General features: G+C 48.4%; 1 protein-coding gene across 4 annotated transcripts in view; it reads left to right on the plus strand.

Moving 5' to 3' along the window:
• The window catches only part of BMPR2 (bone morphogenetic protein receptor type 2), a 513,538-nt gene that overhangs the window by 370,036 nt on the left and 130,354 nt on the right, over positions 1 to 13,148 (plus strand). For 2 of the 4 annotated variants that reach the window (XM_086955265.1, XM_086955263.1), the window contains exons 7-8: positions 8,834 to 8,948; positions 9,747 to 9,910. In XM_086955265.1, the coding sequence (XP_086811391.1) occupies positions 8,834 to 8,948; positions 9,747 to 9,910 (279 nt within the window). The remainder of the gene's footprint in view (positions 1 to 8,833; positions 8,949 to 9,746; positions 9,911 to 13,148) is intronic. The other 2 variants (XM_086955264.1, XM_086955266.1) reach the window with 1 other exon arrangement.

Consider the following 13,148-nt stretch of genomic DNA (forward strand, 5'->3'; position numbering starts at 1 on the left):
GATACCGTCTGCCACCGCACACTACGTGCACGCCTCAGGGATCAGAGACAAGGCTCTGGATTGGACCACCTCCTTCCTCTCCGGCAGAACCCAGAGCGTCCGCCTCCCCCATTCCATTCCAAAGCCTCCGAGATCATCTGCGGCGTACCCCAGGGATCCTCCCTCAGCCCGACGCTGTTCAAAATTTACATGGCCCCGCATGCACACGTAGCCCAACAGCAGGATCTCAACATAATCTCCAACGCCGACTACACTCAGCTGTTCTCTTCCAGGCGATCCCCATCAAAGTCATAAGCATTAGAATATTCCCACCTATGCGCGGGACCCCGGAAATACTGCAATGTATGTGCCCCACATATATATAACATATATATATATATAATTTCACAAAGCCCTGGCGCTCAAGCATGCACTCAACGATTATCCCACAGTGGTTTCCTCGAAGCAGCACACAACTCCATGTCCCAAAACCAAAACCAAAACCATGCCCGACACGTTTCGAGGACAACGCCTCTTCATCATGGGCTGTTCACAGAGGCATAGAAGGCTCACCTGTCGTTTCAGTTATTTTTATTGAATTCCATCTCTCACAATGGGTGTGGCTCATAGTGATTGCCACGGATGCATGCTGGTAATTGCAGTACAACCGGGTAAGTATTAGTGTTCAGCCTTCGTAGGCTCCATGGCCATGTGAAATATTTGCAGCTTTTTGACATCCTTTTGTAGGAAAAGACTTCTGGCTTTGTGTGCTTTTGTGTGCTCTGGAACATCGTACCTTTAAGAAGAGAGTTCTCTTCCTCCGTCTTTCGTTTTCAGAAATGGTGCACCGCTTGTTAACGCGGCTCGGGCAGCCGCGTGTATTATTTCACAAAGCCCTGGCGCTCAGGCATGCACTCAACGATGATCCCACAGTGGTTTCCTCGAAGCAGCACACAACAAAAGGATGTCAAAAAGCTGCAAATATTTCACAGGGGCATGGAGCCTACGAAGGCTGAACACTAATACTTACCCGGTTGTACTGCAATTACCAGCATGCATCTGTGGCAATCACTATGAGCCACACCCATTGTGAGAGATGGAATTCAATAAAAATAACTGAAACAACAGGTGAGCCTTCTATGCCTCTGTGAACAGCCCATGATGAAGAGGCGTTGTCCTCGAAACGCGTCGGGCATGGTTTTAATTTTGGGACATTGGAGTTGTGTGCTGCTTCGAGGAAACCACTGTGGGATCATCGTTGAGTGCATGCTTGAGCGCCAGGGCTTTGTGAAATAATAATACACGCGGCTGCCCGAGCCGCGTTAACAAGCGGTGCACCATTTCTGAAAACGAAAGACGGAGGAAGAGAACTCTCTTCTTAAAGGTACGATGTTCCAGAGCACACAAAAGCACACAAAGCCAGAAGTCTTTTCCTACAAAAGGATGTCAAAAAGCTGCAAATATTTCACAGGGGCATGGAGCCTACGAAGGCTGAACACTAATACTTACCCGGTTGTACTGCAATTACCAGCATGCATCTGTGGCAATCACTATGAGCCACACCCATTGTGAGAGATGGAATTCAATAAAAATAACTGAAACAGGTGAGCCTTCTATGCCTCTGTGAACAGCCCATGATGAAGAGGCGTTGTCCTCGAAACGCGTCGGGCATGGTTTTAATTTTGGGACATTGGAGTTGTGTGCTGCTTCGAGGAAACCACTGTGGGATCATCGGTGAGTGCATGCTTGAGCGCCAGGGCTTCGTGAAATAATAATACACGCGGCTGCCCGAGCCTTTTTTGACAGTTTTGGGCATTTTTTTACATGTTAAAATTCCATCTCTTTTTGACTCCTGCCCTTCTTGTGGTAAAAAGAAGGCCAAGACGGACTTTCATGAGGTCTGTATACTTTGTCTACCTGAGGATCATGACCCTAAAACCTGTCCTCACTGCCAAACCCTGTCCAAGAGAACTCTGAAGGACAAGGAAAGAATTTGCCTGTATGGCCTGGAAGAATCATCTAGAGGAAGGTCTCCGGTGAGGAAGGGCTCCAAGACGTCTAGAATACCATCTAGAAGCAAGATCTCACGTCCTTCAACAGCAGCGCCGGGCTCGGCGCTGAGGGAAGATCTACCTGTGGGTCATTTATCCAAGAAAAGACCTTCGACAGCGCGCTCGCCGTCGAGAAGAAATAGTCACTCGGGTACGTCGTCATCGCGATCCTCCACCGTCGTCAACCCGGCGCTGATCAGCGTCGAGAAACAGAAGCCCTCCGCCGTCAACCCGGCGACGATCGGCGTCGGAGTATCACCCCTCTGCCGTCGTCAACCCTGGGACGATCAGCGTGGAGGACTAGAGGCCCTCCGCCGTCGTCGACACGACGTTCGGCGTCGAGAACAGGTTATCCTCGGTCGTCGCAGACCCATCAGCGTTCGACGTCGAGAGCCAAGAGCCCGCCGCCATCGCCAACTCGGCGACGATCGGCGTCGAGGACGAGATCTCCGTCGTCGTCTCGACGGCGTTCGGCGTCGAGGACGCATACCCCTCTGCCGTCGTCTCAAAGACCTTCGACGTCGAGATTAGACACTGCTCCGCCCTCGTCTCAGTGACACTCTGCGTAGAGAGAGAGAGAGAGAGAGAAGTCCTCCGCCGTCTGCTTTACTCCGACGTTCGACGACGAGGCATCAGCATTCTTCACCTACTTCTCGCCGACACCTGTCGCCGTCAAGACGACGTTCGACATCGAGTAGAAGGGAGGTCCAGGCAGCGTCGACTCCGACGTCGAGAAGTCAAGATCCAAGGAGATCGACATCTAGAATGCGTGCTGGTTCGGCGTCGAGAGGCTCACGCCCGACGTCGAGACCTACCTCAGTGAGATCTAGAGAAGGATCGGTGGTCCTGGTGACTGAGTCAGCCTCACACCATTCTTCTTCTCACTCTTCCAGGCGAGCTTATACAAGATCAGCCTCTCCGGAAGCTAGAAGTCCTGTCCATAAGTCTCCATCGCATCACAAGGAGGCTCCTTCTGCTGTTCGGTTATCCCCAAGATGGCAACTTCCTTTGCATCATTGGCAGGATTCAGGTGCGACGAGGCGAATGCAGGAGTATGCCAGTCCTGTTCACAGGTCTCCTCGACAAAGACTAGTGGAAGAAGTGGACAGGGATAGCTCTCCTAGACGTAGAGCTCACATGGAGAGATCTCGTGAGGGAAGGCACTATAGATCACCTTCCCCCAGATGGGAGGAACGTGTGGACAGATTACGGGGAAGGAGGCACAGCGCCCATCGCAGAAGTAGAAGAACACCATCTATTTCCTCTACTTCCTCTACCCGCTCATCTAAGAGGGATTATTCCCCCACACTATCGGACAGCCCTATCTCTAGATAGATGACAGAGAGGGGCCCAGAAACTCAACATCGAGATGTCTGTCCCTCAAATAGCAACAACAGTGATCTTCGATACTCTTCATCAGAAGCCTTCGTCTTGACCATTGCTCCCCTTGGTTCCAGGAATTCTTGACCCAGTCGTGGACACCTTTCTGTCTCCAGCTACCATTAAGGCAGTGCCAGCTCGCATCCAAAAGAAATACAAGCCGGATGCCTCGGACCCGGTCTTCGTTAAAACGGATCCACCTGCAGACTCTGTGATCGTAGCCGCAGCACAAAAAACACATGCTGTCACTGCTACTTCCTTGGTTCCACCGGATAAAGAAAGCAGGTCCGAGGACTCAGGGGGTCGTAAGGTCTGCAATTCTGCGGCTTCTACCTAGAAGGTCTCCAGCGCAGCTGCGTTTTTAGGCCGTTACGACAGTGCTTTATGGGATTCTTTGGAACGCTTCAAAACCACGCTGCCAAAGGAGGACCAAAAGGACTTTGATGAAATAGTAACCGAGGGATCTCTGGTGGCAAACCAAATGATTAGCACAGCGGCGGATGGCCCTGCCCTATCGGCGCACTCTTACGCCCATGGAATATGCGCAAGGATTGAGATGGACAGGCCTCAAACCGGATGCGCAGCAGAGAATCTTGAACCTCCCATTCTCTGGTTTCTCTCTCTCTGGAACACACGCAGACGGGGAGATGAATAGAATGAAAATTGAACTGGACACTCTCAAGGCAATCGGTTTGGAGAAAAAGAAAGAATACAAGCGTCGGTAAAGACCCAACCAACGCAAGGGGCCTCAACAGAGGGTTCAACCCCTCAGTGGGCCCAGGACAAGAACCAGGGCAAGTCCCAATTTCAGGGCCGTAAATCAAACAGAGGTAGAGGTGGTCACTAACAACAATCCTCTACCACAGCGAGAGCAGGAGGGCAGTCCTGAGCAGTGGCTTCTTCTGGCGCCGTTGCCCACTCCAGTTGGAGGAAGTGCTTCACAGCATCTGGCAGAGTGGGGCGGCATCACAAAAGATTGTTGGGTGCTGAATATACTGCAATGGATACATACTACGTTTCCGTGTGCTTCCAAAGGACATACCTCCGAAAACATCTCGTCCTCACCAAATAAAGCTGCTTCGGAAGGAGGTGAAGGCTCTTCTTCAAAAACAAGCTATAGAAGAAGTTCCTCCTTCTCAAAGAGGAAAAGGAGTTTACTCCAGGTACTTTCTTGTCCCCCAAAAAATCAGAAGCACAAGTTCTGACCTATCCTGGACCTTTGCCTTCTGAACAAGGTCATAGTGAAGGAGAAGTTTTGCATGTTGGCCCTTCACCAAATATGTCCACATCTAAAAGTAGGAGATTGGATGTGTTCGGTGTACCTCCAAGATGCATACTTCCATATTCCGATTGCCATACGTCATCGCAGTATCTTCGTTTTGTGGTCGGCCACAAACACTACCAGGCCAAAGTCCTGCCCTTCGGGCTCAAATCGGCTCCGCGAGGCTTCACCAAGTGCATGGCAGTGGTGGCAGCCTTCCTGCACAGGAGAGGTCTCTTCGTCTATCCATACTTGAACGACTGGCTTCTAAAAGGGCCATCCCCTCTGCAAGTAAAAAACGACTTCCAAGTCTGTCTGCAGCAGTTGCACAATCTCGGCCTTCATGTCAACATGGAGAAGTCAGTGCAACAGCCCACCCAAACCATCCATTACCTAGGCTCTGTTCTGGACGAAAACTTGGGTTTCCTTCGGAGGAGAGACTTTCTTCAATGCGGCAGAAGTGCAGGATTTTACTCCAGACGGAGAATCCAACAGTCCGGCAGGTGGCATCCCTTCAGAGATCCATGGCTTCCTGCATCTTTCTCATCCCCAACGCCAGGCTGAGAATGCGCCCATTGCAGCAAACTCTGGAGGACCAGTGGGATCAAACGACAGGTCGCTGGGAAGATCGGATCGGTCTCTCCCAGGCAGCGAGATCCTCCATCAAATGGTGGACTCGGCTTTGAAATCTGTTGGTGGGAGTTCCTTTTCACCAGCCACTTCCAGTGCAATTGTTAGTGACAGGCGCATCTCTGCAAGGCTGGGGGGCACACATGGGGTGCCTTCAGATGCAAAGGCGGTGGTCAGCAAAGGAACAATCCTACCACATCAATATGTTGGATCTGCGAGCAGTTCACCTTGCTCTGAAAGCTTTTTTACCTGCAATCGAATCCAGCTCGGTCCTAGTCCAGACCGACAACACGACCACCATGTTCTATCTAAACAAACAGGGTGGTAAGCCGTCTCCAAATATCTCGTTTTACCACATCTGTATGTTTGTAATCAGTATGCTGACCAAATAGTCTGTGATTAAAGACCTACACCAAATAAAAATGTTAGTTGACATTGTTTGAAAGATTTTTGGCAAGTATGAATGAGGCCTTAGTGTTTGTTGGCACACAATCCACGTTAGACTTCATCTTTGTTAGTACAGTCTCCCAAAAGCTCCATTAATATAAGAAACTAGGTTATGAAGGACTGTCCTACGACATTTTTACGATGATCGAATATACCAAAGAGAAAAAGGTATCCATTAACTCACATCAAGATCACAGCCACCATTTTCAGTATGTTTGATGTAAGTGAAACAGAACTGTTCTCCAATGTTCAAAAGGCCGACCTAGAGCATCATCATCCTCTCTTTTTAGAGTCATGTCATAGAAGAGTGCTTGTGCTATTTTTAAGTGGTCTGTCACAGCCTCTCCTGCAGGACCTATGCCCTTATTTTGTATGATTACTTTAGATCTTGAAGGCAGAGCTACTGCAATAGAGTTGATAAACGAAGCTCTTATTCGCGAATGCCGTTAGGGAACTACATTTCAAATACATGTAAAAGGGCTCGCCCTTATGTCTGGGAACCTGGATTTTCTATAGAACAGATAAATATTGGTTCTCAAAGAATCATTGCTCATGATCAAAGTTTCTACTGTTTGCCAGTACAAGGTATTTGGTATACTCTGTACCTACGTCCTTTTAAGGCAACATTTATCTTTCAAAATAGTTTGTCCACACCTATTACAGTTGGAACATATTGCGAGTAGATTACCTAGAAGGCCAAATGGGTATTTGTTTAGGTATTAGCATTATGTCTACATATATTTCATGTCTATATACATTATATAGCTAATATGATGTTGCCGTTGTACAACATCTCAGTGCACAGGTGTGGGTGTGTGAATATATGCAGGTAGGTTTCATGCAAACATAGTCAAAGCTAAATCTAGTTCAAATACAGAGCAAAGGACTGTAGTTGTCCATCAGACTCTTTCCCGTATGCTTTTCTACATTCAGCCTCATGGGTTTACAATGTTGATGTTTTGACCCTTATGGTGCTCATGCATGTCTCATCAGGACAAATTTGTCGTCGGGCTACACCCTACATTTGAAAACAAGAAAGCTTGCTTAGGCCTGTCACCCCCTGTTAGGAAACAACTGTTGAGCCAAGCGCCAACAACCTAGAAAAATGCTTCATATAAACCATTAGTCTTCTGAGTGACATATCCTTTCCAGATGGAGGTTGGGTTGTGGTGAAGACAAAAGTCTGCTAAAGTGGGCCATAATGCACTAGTTCTTGTTTTAAGTGTGTAGGTTTAATTTAAATTAGTTTGTTTAAGAACCATGTGGAGTAATCAATGCAAGAGTTTGCTTTTCCTTTAATTTTACTCCTATTCAAATGTAATGTTCTGGTTATGAGGTTTACAACGCAAAGCTTGTTACTTTGTGATGCTATCGCTGCTTAACTTTAGGTGACCCCAGAACATATCCAATATTGATTTTGTTTGATATTTTAGGAGTTATTTTTTAACGTTCGCAAAATTCTGGGGAAGACTAGCAGGGGTCATTTTTTTAGGCTACTAGTGCCTCTTGTAATGGACAGAAGCATTAGGAAGGGAACCACATTTTTCTTGTGGTGATCAGTATGTCCTCCTCTAGGCCTCTTCTACTGTGATGACCACTTGACTTTTACCGTGGGCTCAATGTTTATAATTTTGGAGGATTCCTCATTCCTGATGGTGTCCTGACACATTCTATTTGGGTGAGACACGAAGAGATTATGTTCGAAGCATATGAATTAGGTGATATAGCTGGTTATGCCAGTCAGTAATGAGAGTTACAATAAAGACAATAAACGATCCTGGCTCTGATTTGAAAAAGTTTTTCACTTAACCATAATTGCGCCATCAAGTCAATTTACTTTTGACAAACGGCGTAAAAGCATTGAAGCGCTGTAAATTATACGATACAGCAACATTTGAAGCCGAGTTTTGTGGGAGCTTGTTTTAATGTTGGGTTTTTCTATTAGTCCCTCCCTTTTTTATGGAAAGTGTCAATCAATCAATCAGTGACACTTATAAAGCGCGCTACATACCCGTAGGGTCTCAAGGCGCTGGGGGGGGGGGGGGGGGGCGTGCCGCTACTGCTCGAACAGCCAGGTCTTCAACTTCTTCCTGAAGGAGAGGTGGTCTTGGGTCAGGCGCAGGTCGGTCGGGAGGGAGTTCCAGGTCTTGGCGGCCAAGTAGGAGAAGGATTTTCCTCCTGTAGTCGCTCTTCGGATGCGGGGGACGGTGGCGAGGGCGTGGTTGGCTGATCGGAGGTGGCGTTTGGGAGCGTAGAAGTTGACTCGGCTGTTGAGGTAGCTCGGGCCTTGGTCGTGTAGGGCTTTGTGTGCGTGGGTGAGGAGGCGGAAGGTGATTCTTTTGTTGACGGGGAGCCAGTGAAGGTCTCTCAGATGTCCGGAGATGTGGCTGGTTCGTGGGATGTCGAGGATGAGTCTGGCTGAGGCGTTCTGGATCCGCTGGAGTCTCTTCTGGAGCTTGGCGGTGGGACCGGCGTAGAGGGCGTTGCCGTAGTCCAGTCGGCTGGTGACGAGGGCCTGGGTGACGGTCTTCCTGGTCTCGGTGGGGATCCACCAGAAGATCTTCCGTAGCATGCGTAGGATGTTGAAGCACGCCGAGGAGACGTTGTTGACTTGCCTGGTCATGGAGAGGGAGGAGTCCAGGATGAAGCCCAGGTTGCGTGCATGGTCTGTCGGTTTGGGTGCGGTGCCCAGGGCGGGAAGCCACCAGGAGTCGTCCCAGGCGGAGGGTGAGGAGCCCAGGATGAGGACCTCCGTCTTGTCCGAGTTCAGTTTCAGGCGGCTGGTCGTCATCCACTCGGCTACCTCTTTCATCCCTTCGTGCAGGTTGGCTCTGGCGGCGGCGGGGTCGTTGGTCAGGGAGAGGATCAGCTGGGTGTCGTCGGCGTAGGAGATTATGCTGAGGTTGTGTCGAGGCAAAAAAAAACCTCTAGGCATATTTTGCGTATCATAGGAACACTATATCCAGTATTTACGTAGAGTTGAATTGAATTTTCGGAATTGTTTTGCTAATTCATTTTCATGTCAATTTGTTATATGAATGTTTTGAACGCATTTTAAAATGATGACGTTTTTTTTTCTCCACAGGGTTCCTTGTGCAAGTACCTAAGTGTACAGACCAACGACTGGGTGAGCTCTTGCCGTTTGGCCCATTCTGTTACCAGGGGCCTGGCATACCTGCACACAGAGTTATTGCGGGGAGGTAAGACGAGGCATGATAAATCTCAAATGTATGCACTTTGAAGAGAAGACTTGTCCGCACCCACTTCCCAGCCCTATGTTCAGTACTTGTTCAAATGACGCAGGAGATATTATGGTGTAATTGGTGGGATTCAGGAACTTGCCTGTACTTGTACAGGAGGGTCGGGATTTTACCTTTGAGTCACTGGTGGACGGAGCCGAGTAAAGAGGATAGGTAAATATGCGTTTTGAGCATAGTAGGTTTTAAAATTGACAATTTGCTGGAGTGGTCAATAGAAATTATGTGCATACTTAGCAGTTGAAATATTTTAATTTACACCTAACAAAGATGTTGATACAAATGCTTATTGCAGTAATAACGGAGAGTGACTGGTCTTGCTATTTTTAGGAGCTGAAAACCAGCAGATATGACAGTGCTATTAATAAGGAGGAAGGCGTAGAGAACCAGCGCAGTGTCCCAGTTTTATCTCGAAGGCAGTAAAAGTAGAACTCCCTTGTAATGGAGAAGAGGGAAGCACGAGGAGTTTTGGTATGAGGTACTATATATGCATTGGAAGGTAGCTTCCAAAGACTTCCTAAGCATCGTATATAGCCCTTGCACTCTCCTTTCCTCCGCGTAAGGATATATATACATGAATAATTCGATACATAGTTCTCTAGTCGAATGTAGGTATTTACCCCTACCTTGGAAGCCATACAGATGTGTGAATCCTGATAGTTGGAAGCAATGTTCTTAAACAGTAGCCTGCCCTGCAAGCTGCCCATTCAGTGCATAACGGTTCCCATTACTGTTTTTAAGCAGACAATTACAAACCAGCTATTTCTCATCGAGACATGAACAGCCGCAACGTCCTAGTGAAGAACGACGGAACGTGCGTCATCAGCGACTTTGGACTCTCAATGAAGTTAACTGGAAACAGGCTGGTACGTCCTGGAGATGAAGACAATGCGGCCATTAGCGAGGTGAGCTTATCCTGCAAGCTACGCTAAGCAATCTCGATGCTTCTACACTTCGTTTTCATCATCATTTGAAAAAGCAGTGAGATATGTGACAAGTTACCTCGGAATACTTAGTACTTATACCAGAGATGTCGCCTCTTCCATTCCTTTATGTGGGGGGGTCTTGTAATGCCCCGATAATTTTAGTAAATATTGTGATCAAGTTACTTCTATATGGAATGCCATCCATGACAGGAAGAAGTGAAGCAGTGCATTTTAAATTTTAATGAGTGGCGCATAAACACCTGGTTGGCAAGTTGTATCACTAAACAAATAGCAAGGATCAAATCCTGTTGCCTACATGTAAGCCCGCTAGTCTTTATGACTGCATTAATTTCTGGCTGCTGAGTTCTAATATTGATAAATGTTGCTCCTCCGCGTGGTCAAAATTGAGGCCTTGTTGAGTATGCATGTGTTAGCATATGTTAATATTTGCAGCACATTGGTATTCTGCTAGAGTATTAGTATCCTAGCAGTAATTAATAAAGGTAATTCAAATAGTGAATTTTAAAAAGCATCACACAGAAATCTGTGCCTTGACTTGAAAAACTGTGTGGCTAATGAATGTTACATGTGAGTATGAGCTGCGTTTTTAAAATGAGAGCATGAAAACCCCTTTCTGTTGGAGTTAAATTCACTAGACTTTTCTGCAAGAGAAATGTTAGAAAACGAGCAGTTTCTTAGCAAAAAAATCAAAATACGTTTTTGCTCAAATAAATGATGCTCACAAAAACAGCTATCTATTTTGTGGCATAACCCATTTCTTTCCGAAACTGACGACTGCTACTCTAAAGATTCAATTATTGTGCCATCTGTGGGCTATCCATAAGAAGAAAATGATGTGTACCTTTGGTCAAGGACAAGGCGCTGGAATGGATCATCTCCTTCCTCGACGGAAGAACTCAGAGAGTCCGCCTACCACCGTACAAGTCAGAGGCCTCCGAAGTCATCTGCGGCGTCCCTCAAGGATCATCTCTGAGCCCCACCCTCTTCAACGTCCACATGAGCCCCCTCGCGGCCATCGTACGCAAACAAAACCTCAGCATAATCTCCTACGCCGACGACACCCAGCTGATCCTCTCCCTGACCAACGACCCCACCGCCGCCAGAGCCAACCTGCACGAAGGGATGAAAGAGGTAGCCGAGTGGATGACGACCAGCCGCCTGAAACTGAACTCGGACAAGACGGAGGTCCTCATCCTGGGCCCCTCACCCTCCGCCTGGGACGACTCCTGGTGGCCTCCCGCCCTGGGCACCGCACCCAAACCGACAGACCATGCACGCAACCTGGGCTTCATCCTGGACTCCTCCCTCTCCATGACCAGGCAAGTCAACAACGTCTCCTCGGCGTGCTTCAACACCCTACGCATGCTACGGAAGATCTTCTGGTGGATCCCCACCGAGACCAGGAAGACCGTCACCCAGGCCCTCGTCACCAGCCGACTGGACTACGGCAACGCCCTCTACGCCGGTACCACCGCCAAGCTCCAGAAGAGACTCCAGCGGATCCAGAACGCCTCAGCCAGACTCATCCTCGACATCCCACGAACCAGCCACATCTCCGGACATCTGAGAGACCTTCACTGGCTCCCCGTCAACAAAAGAATCACCTTCCGCCTCCTCACCCACGCACACAAAGCCCTACACGACCAAGGCCCGAGCTACCTCAACAGCCGAGTCAACTTCTACGCTCCCAAACGCCACCTCCGATCAGCCAACCACGCCCTCGCCGCCGTCCCCCGCATCCGAAGAGCGATACAGGAGGAAGGTCCTTCTCCTACCTGGCCGCCAAGACCTGGAACTCCCTTCCGACCGACCTGCGCCTGACCCAAGACCACCTCTCCTTCAGGAAGAAGCTGAAGACCTGGCTGTTCGAGCAGTAGCGGCAACCCCCCCCCTCCCCCCCCCCCCCCCCCCCAGCGCCTTGAGACCCTACGGGTATGTAGCGCGCTTTACAAGTGTCATTGATTGATTGATTGGTATACTTTATTCTCTGGTAGTCTTTCGTTGTGCAAGTTCTTAATCTACGGCTTGGTATCTCACTTGCATCGTAGAGTATTCTGCTTGCTCCTGTGACTTGAATGGTCTTGGAACCAGGGCAGTCACAAGGATAGGGCAGAGGGGACATTACAACTCACAACCGTGCTCTGTCAAGCCCCCAGTCTCCTGCTGCAACAATTACTTTATAGACTTTAATTTAAGCCTGTTTGTTAATTAGTAAAGACGCAGGTAAACGTGGCCATACCACGAAATGGCACCGCACCCCCCGCTAGAATTGCCATGTCTTCTTTCATCCTTTTTGTATTTTTTAGGGCGAGCCTAATCAGTGCGCAAGCGCTGCTTAGGAGTGACCTTTAGAAATCTGTCTGCTCTTTTTTTTATATGCTCGTGCGTGTGGTGGCATCCATCTTGCAGGTGCGAGCAGCGGCGCGGCCACGTTAATTACAAACAGATGGCCTGCGCGCCCTGCTCGCTCCTTCAAGGTGAATGCCGCCTCAAGCAAGAGTGCTTAAAAATTGCTGAACGCTTGTTTAACATGACTTTAGCCCTGCCCTTCCCTTGTCATTCACTGGCGTTCATTTGCATTTATTAACCAGACTAACATTAATTTCTTACTTTTGACCAACTCGCTTATTTTCTACACAATATATTTACTTTTATTGAAGCAGTAACTAATGGTGGCCGTGTGGGTATGCGCTGCTTGCTAAACTCTTTGAGCTCTGTCATGCTTTAGTAACTCGGGTCGCGCTACAGTGTTTAAATATGCTCCACCCCTTTCCTCCGCTGCACAATCGCCCGTGAAGCGAGCACTGATTTATTTAAAGCTATCTGCGATTCCATTATTCCCCCTCCCTCCCCCATCTATGCCCTTTGTGTGCCTAGTTCATTTAGACCCCATGCGGGAGGAGCTCTACGGGTTGCTGTCAATTACTGTGGGCTTCCGTGGACCATCTTCAAAGCCTGGATGCAAGATTTGATCTTATCAGGGCCACACGGCAGACATGATTGCAGATTTTGCTTGTTACGGTGTTTGCTTAAGGACCAAGTGAACACACCGTGTTCGAGGCATGTGGGCTGCTGAATTCATATCTTAGCATAGATCGCCGCCTAGTGTTTGGTCCGGATGTTTGCAACTTGTTGTCTTGGAAGAGTCTTCGAAGTATCACAAGATAGGTGACTCCTCCCCTGGACTACAGTGCGC

The sequence above is a fragment of the Lissotriton vulgaris genome, chromosome 2_1, assembly GCF_964263255.1.
Source record: "Lissotriton vulgaris chromosome 2_1, aLisVul1.2, whole genome shotgun sequence".
Classification (NCBI taxonomy): domain Eukaryota; kingdom Metazoa; phylum Chordata; class Amphibia; order Caudata; family Salamandridae; genus Lissotriton; species Lissotriton vulgaris.